Raw genomic sequence first — 7,617 nt, forward strand, 5'->3', positions numbered from 1 at the left:
TTTAAATAAACAAAGAGAACAAAATAAAACCAATGGAAGTGAACAAATTCATCAACTAAAATAAAAGGTGCTTTAATAAATCATAAAAGTTAGCACAAAAACCTAATCATAAAATTAAGACACAATACAATTAAATTTAAGAAGGCCTTTGTGACCCAAAGTGATGACATAGATAAACCATGTATTCTTCAATATGTACAACTTTAGCATCAATGTTGTCAAATCTGTCCCTAACAAATGTTTGAAAATCAAATATCTCATTCATTATTCCTGTTAGCATAAGAGAAGAAGTATCTTGTCGAGATGAAGATGCAATTATTATAAATTGATCGATGATCATTTCGTTTCGGAACACATTGTCCATTATTTGCATTTTTAACAAAATCAAAATCAAATGAATAGATAACTTCAGTACCAATTTTAGAAGATCTTTTAACGAGTACATAACTCATTATCAAGAAGAACTTCAAAGTGCTCCTTAAATATAGTAATGAGTTGGCATATGAGCATTGTCCCATAACACCTTTTTAATTCAATGTCCAATCAAATGAGTTTGAAGTAAAATTGTCCATATTAAAATTATTTTTTGTTTGTGCAAGATTAGTTATACAAAGAACCAAAATACAAAATATATATATATATATATATATATATATATATATATATATATATATATATAATTATTATAATGTAAACCTTTATCATCCAACAAGTATTCTATCCATAATGTTTACATTATCCTAACATATAGAGTAATCAATTTTTCCTTGAAGAGATATGTTTGTTAAAGAATAAAATAATAATGGATTATTGTAATTCTAACTTTTTTTTGACTTCAGTGTCAATTATTCCATCATCATAAATACGGTCAAAAATTTGGAACTCAAGACCCTTCTGTTACCAAAGTTATTATCATTTGAACTACCACCTCTCATTGCTTATATTACCATTTTTATAATATTTAACTTTATTCTTCCCGTTTCATCCATAAAATATTACTACTAAAAATAACAATAATAATAAGACTATCATTTATTATTTATTTCATATAAATATTTTGTATGGGTTTTACATTTAGTATAAATGAAAAAATTAAATGATATTTAAGAAAAAATTACAAATATTACATTTTAAAATTTTATATTAAAGGTAGTATCATATTTTTTTTTCTAAAAACAACTTATATCTCATTCATAATAAATATGTAAAAACTAAGTTATATCACTGAAAAAATAGTATTTAAGGAGGATTATTTACTAGAAGTTAATATCTAAGAATAGATTCAATTAATTGATTTTTTTTTTAATTTTAGTTAACTTTCAAAGGTCATTTCAATATATGAGACAATATCACTTTTCAATAATAACCACATTTTACAGGAGAAAATTCAATTCCTACCATTTTCCTTTTGAAAAAAAATTAATAATTTATGGGATCTTCGTAAACATTTTCATGAAACTAAAAGGGAAATGAAATATTTTCTTATTAGTTAAAACTAATTTATGAACGAGTTAAAGAATCTTTCTTCTGAAAAAAATTAATACGAAAGCGTTTTTAATTAATTTATATATAAAAAAGAGTTTCACCTATATTTTTATTTCTTTCTTTCTTAAAGTATTGTTTTAAAAATTAGTAAAAATATCTTTTAAGTTGCTAACCTGCAAGTGACAATTATGCAAGTGACATTAATTGTAACTTACATATATACATGCTTTGCAGTATATGATTGAATTATATTCAGGTTCATGTCCATAATCTTTTTACACCAATAAAAAGATATATCGCATTAACATTTATGATTAATAAGCTTTTAATCACTTCTATTATATCCAAGCAATCCTATTTATTTGCAGCTAATTTTTCATATTAAAATAAGATAAAAAATAATGATTTGTGACCAGCAACTTCGTCACTCTAAACTACGTGGTAAGGTAAGTATGATAGATAAAGTGGTACCCATAGAAGTAAGTAGGTATAGTAGGTGATAATAAGACTTTATGCAAGTCAATTAATTTCTTGAAACTACACCACAAGTTAAATTACGCATGCCCTGATTAGGTTTTCCAGGATAACTCCAACCAGACATGTCTGCACAGATCCTAATGTGTCATTCAGACAAAGGTTATCATCTTCTACGTAACAACACTAATACTAATGTTCGTACTTTTGGAACATGAATTATGGATAAATTAATAGCTAATAAGGTACAGCAGACCACTGGCAGAAAGGCACTGAAACAGTGTTATAATCCTCCACGCTGAAAGAGCAAAAGCCCTCATCTGCGACCTGCTCAATGTTACTCTTTCCCTTGTTGGAACCCCTCAGACCCTCTGAAGTGCTTTCTACCGTTTCTACTCCAGATATTTCTGGATAACCTCCCAATCTTTGCTTCCCAAAACCTTGCTCTTTACTTAGCAGTGCCTTTAACTTCATAACCTGAACCAACCAAATGCATATTCATGTTCACAGGCAAAAGCAGACCATTATGTGATGTTATTTGCACGCATTTTTTGATACTTTTGCTGAACAAGACACACTTCTTTTGTCTGAAAAACATTGCATGACGTAAAATAGTAATGCAGTTAACATATAACATATACAGTTTCATATTTCTATCACCCCGGGTGTCTTTCATGGCACAAACCCTAATCTTAGAGATGAAAACCAAGGCAGGAGATAGATAGCCACTATATTCAAACTTGAAATGAAGAGAGATGTTTGAATGTATGATATATGGTTTACAGTTACATGAAGACACACAAGGATACGTGTAAAAGCAACTAAACATTTTATAATGCGTGTGGGAGTGTGTGAAAGTGAAGTTGGAAGGTACCTCTTCTTGAAGCTTCTGCTTTTCGTTGGAGATGACATCATATTGGTGCTTGAGAGCATCGTATAAGTGCTCAAGCTGCTTGGTTTTCCACCTCGTACGTCTATTTTGGAACCAAACAGCGATTTTGCGAGGCTGAAGGCCTAGCTCCCTCGAAAGTTTCATCTTCTTTTCAGGGTCTAACTTTGTTTCCTCCTGGAAGCTCCTCTCCAATATTTCTAACTGGTTGCTTGTTAACCGCTTCTTCTTCTCTTTGCTTCCGTTGTGCATTGACGGAATAGAACCTTCTCCTGTCTCCAACAATGTGGCTTGTTGCACTTCCACTCCTGAACATGTGCAACACAAAGGGTTACGTTGGAAAAGCAGCAAGGTGTTTGAAGATCTGGTGGTAATAACCATTTACACTTCTTAGTATTACAAAGTCCTGTCTCTAATACATGAACGAAAGCATTTTAGCTAGGGTTATAACATGTTTTACGATAAAAATAACATAAATATTGTATCTTTGAAAATATAAGTATAACATAAACATTTAGGCTGTCGGATTGATCTTTTAGAGGTTCTCTTGGCTGAATATACCAACTTAATTCAAATATATGCTTTTGCCAATGTTTTCTATGCTAAGTGTCTTCAGAAAAGCAAGAAAATGGGACAATTACTTGGGATTCAAGTTACTAATACAAAACTCAGAAATATTGAAATGGGGTGGTTGCAAAATATAGGCTGATTCTTGGAAGCTATTCATTGAGTCACACGCATATATATGGAAGCTAACTGCATTTGAAAATCGCAAAGCAAAGGAAGTAGAAAAGAAATGCAAGTTGAGATTTTGTTGGTGTTTAACCTGGATAAGGGTTGTTGTTGTAGTTGTAGAAGAAGCTTAAGGTGTCTGGGTGAGGAAGAAATGGTTTTGTGGTGTAATGCCAATCCATATCTTTTTTACAGCTTTAGGGCTAGATCTCTCTTTCCATTCAATTCCATCTGCCAAACGATCTCTTATATATGGGTTGATGGGTTCAGTGTATATGAGGATTGACTTGGACCACGTAGGCCGATACAAAAAGGTGTGTAGCAAGTTTAGCTAAGGCAGTGAGGTGTCGAGCGATCGTTCTGACTTTTGTTATTATGAGAGGCAAAAGGCTGTTTATTCCTCTCTCTTTTTGGGTGCCAACTAATTAATCTTTAATTTTTCAATGCTTCTAGCTAATAAATGTCATTATGAAAATAACATCCGGAGCATTTATTTCATCACTTGCTCCTTCTAAATCAAAGTTAATTAACTTTAAGAGAGTTGCAGAGATAATATAGAGTTGTAGCTATCCGGGGCTATAGAGAGTGGTACGCGCACCCAAGGAAGGTTAATTAGAGTGATATTTGTTAATTGTAAGTGTGAGGTTGTTCTTCCTTCCTTTTGAGAGCAACATTGTTTTGTGTTAAGGTGGAAAATGGAGGAAGGGACAACGCTTGTCAGGAAAAGGTGTGAAAAGGGAGAACCGTGTGTTGAGTTGGCCACTGAGTAGCCTTCATGATACCGTTTCAAAAAAATATCACTCTTATACCATTTCTTTTACAATAACTCCTGTAAGTTTGAACGTGATAAGATACATCATGTGATGTAATATACAAGTCCAAATATAATACTAAAATTATTTATAAAAGCACGTGATTACTCAAAATCTTAATATTGAGTTTTGTTTGTGTTTGTAAGGACCGGTTGAGTATCAACAGTTTCAAGATAATTTAATTCTTCGTTTTCTCTTGTTCACACTTAGCTTGAGGTTATATATATATATATATATATATATATATATATGATATGTTGGATAATAAATTTCTCTCATATAATAGGGTTCCAACACATCCCTTTCACGTCGAGGTATAGACATCTCTCGTGCGTGATAGTAGAAATTAATAGGTGGTCCGATAGCGGCCCGACAACAGATGGAAATAGAAATGCCCACTTAGAACTCGCTAGGATAGACTCTAACAATAACTCTGATACCATATTAGAAGTGCTTTAAGCCTAACTCAATCCTACAAAACCAACTTATAAGGTGAGATTTGCACAATTGGTCTTATCTCTAGTCGATGTGGGACTTTCAACACCTGTACATCAATCATATATTTATAAGGCTTGTGACAGCCAAACACATTGATTAACCATTAACGCATTATATTTTTAGTCAATCAAACTCAATAATCAATTATTAATACAATATATTTGTAAAACCTAAGACAATCTGACTCATTAATACTTGCTAATATATTTGCTAACTCATAAATTACTATTAACTCCAATACGTATATTACACCTACAAAATGTATTTTGATATTTCAGTTAGAATTGATCCCCACACTCAAGTATTAAATACAACAATTAATATAACTAACTATCTTATTTGGTTTCTTATTTTAACAAATGGTAATGAGTTTTTATTTATCATCCATCTAATTATGGACCACTTACACATTAATTATAATTAATTACTAGACATATTTGTGTTAATTTCTTTGATGATTTTAACTATGCCAACTATCTCACTGATCAAAAATTTTATTGACTAGTCGACTTTCAAAAGGACTTATTAAAGGACAATGAACTTTCTAAGTTGTGATCTCAACAAGTATTATGTTAGATTGGGTTTGATTTCAAAAAGTGATATCAAGACCAGATCGATTTCTATTACCCTTGTCAGACCCATATTGTAGAATTTATTTATTCTTTAATTTAGTTATACCAAAAAATGAAAACTTTTAAATCTCAACACACTACCAATGTTGAGTTATTTTAGTCTATAAGAAGATTAGTTAACTTATATGAGATATAATGTCACTTAATATAATGTATTTGTGAATCTTTCTATTTATATATTATTTATCTTTTAGGTAACTTTCAATTAATTTGTCACAATCTATAACTCTATTAAACATTAGGAACTCTCTTTCAAAATATAAGTTTTCTATCCACATGTTTCTTGTATAACACTCTTGCTTAGGGTGCCAATTGTTATGATATCAAGAAAATACAAGAACAATGAAAAAATATCATTTTTATCAAACAAGATTATTCACAAGATATAATATTATATATATATATATATATATATATATATATATATATATATATATATATATTTATATATATATATATATATATAATAGATAGAAAAAAATGAAGATTAAACTAAAAAGCATTTAATGCATATAGACGGTCTCTGTAATCAAATACATTATTTCATTGAGTCATTTTTCCTCTTCAATGTACTCATTATTTAAATATTTCTTAAATTATTGAGTCTCTTTGTCAAACTCACTTTCATAATAACCTTATAATACTTACATTATGAATCAGATATGTCAACTCCCTCTGTTAATGTAGAGTGTCCCAGTATTAAGTATTGGTGAAAATATTTTATATACAATTAGTTGGTCAATTAAACAATGATCTCAGTATAATAGACTGCATAGATAAGGAAAGCTAACATTAAAGTTAGTTATTGTTAGTATTTTAAGGTTGTGAAAGGAGTAGTTGATGGGATAGAGAAAATGTAGAGATAGTTGAATGTAGAAGTAGTAGTTGGAAGAAGTGTTATAATTGTCTTTAGTTGTAGTAGATGTTGGTTCATACAAATGGTAGATCTTGGCTTCATCTCCATAACTGTGCGATTCTTTCTCTCTGACATCCCATTTTGTTGTGGAGTATATGCAACTGTAAGTTGTCGCTCTATGCCTTCATCTTCACAGAATTTGTCAAACTCGCGAGATGTGTACTCCTTGCCACGATCACTTCGAAGTACTTTTATTTGTTTTCCACTTTGCTTCTCAACAAGGGCCTTGAATTTCTCGAATACTCCAAAAACTTCTAACTTTGCCTTTAAGAAATAGACCCATGTCATTCTAAAGAAGTCATCAATGAAGAGGATAAAATACCTGTTGTTATGATGTGAAGGTGTTCTCATCGGTCCGCAAACATCGGTATGAATCAACTCTAATAAGTCTTTTGCTCTCCATGCTTTGTCTGTCGAGAATGGTAATCGGTGTTGTTTTCCGAGGAGACATCCTTCACATGATTCATTATTCTCCTTCAAGCATGGAATATCTCTCATCATATTTTTCTTATATTAGCAGTGGTATCAGAGCTACGTTCGACAACTTACAGTTGCATATACTCCACAACAAAATGGCATGTCAGAGAGAAAGAATCGCACAGTTATGGAGATGAAGCCAAGATCTACCATTTGTATGAACCAACATCTACTACAACTAAAGACAACTACAACACTTCTTCCAACTACTACTTCTACATTCAACTATCTCTACATTTTCTCTATCCCATCAACTACTCCTTTCACAACCTTCAAATATTAACAGTTATATTTAAATGTAGTTTTATAACGAATTCATAATAAGGTTTTTAGTAATTCTGCGACACCTTAGTTAGGAACTAGGTGATTAATTTAATATATTAGCTAGAGATGAAAAAATTAGGTGCTGAGTTTGACATAAAACACGTATTCCGACAAACCAACAATACTTTGTCTTAATAAATTCTTGTTAAAATAAACAAAATGAGGCATGAATACGATATGACGAATGAACTGATGCAGTGAATAATGCAGAAAGAGATTATTGAGTTCCGAAATTGCCACACCGACGATGACAAAGAAGCTGCCATAACCTCTACTGCGCCATTAAAAGGGCAAGTGAAGGACGATAAATAAAACAACCTGGGCTCATTCTGTTCATTCAACCTCATTTCCCTCTTTCCTTAATTATGTTTCCTGCAC

At 31.1% G+C, this 7,617-nt stretch overlaps 1 protein-coding gene across 1 annotated transcript; it reads right to left on the bottom strand.

Moving 5' to 3' along the window:
• Positions 1-2,196: 2,196 nt before the first annotated feature.
• On the bottom strand, positions 2,197-3,762 carry LOC108322372 (homeobox-leucine zipper protein ATHB-22). Its single transcript, XM_017554449.2, has 3 exons — positions 3,675-3,762; positions 2,834-3,156; positions 2,197-2,436 (listed from the first exon to the last, which is right to left on the bottom strand). Exons 1-3 carry the CDS (start codon positions 3,760-3,762, stop codon positions 2,197-2,199), a joined length of 651 nt encoding a protein of 216 aa, XP_017409938.2.
• Between the last annotated feature and the right edge of the window lie 3,855 nt (positions 3,763-7,617).

The sequence above is a fragment of the Vigna angularis genome, chromosome 2, assembly GCF_016808095.1.
Source record: "Vigna angularis cultivar LongXiaoDou No.4 chromosome 2, ASM1680809v1, whole genome shotgun sequence".
NCBI lineage: Eukaryota > Viridiplantae > Streptophyta > Magnoliopsida > Fabales > Fabaceae > Vigna > Vigna angularis.

Bases quoted from the DNA above. Each gene is read 5' to 3' on its own strand.
- LOC108322372 (XM_017554449.2), bottom strand. From the start codon at position 3,762: ATGGATTGGCATTACACCACAAAACCATTTCTTCCTCACCCAGACACC. The intron at 3,157-3,674 runs GTTAAACACCAA...GCACATGTTCAG, and splicing joins CAACAACAACCCTTATCCAG to GAGTGGAAGTGCAACAAGCC. The intron at 2,437-2,833 runs GTACCTTCCAAC...TGGTTGGTTCAG, and splicing joins AGCAGAAGCTTCAAGAAGAG to GTTATGAAGTTAAAGGCACT.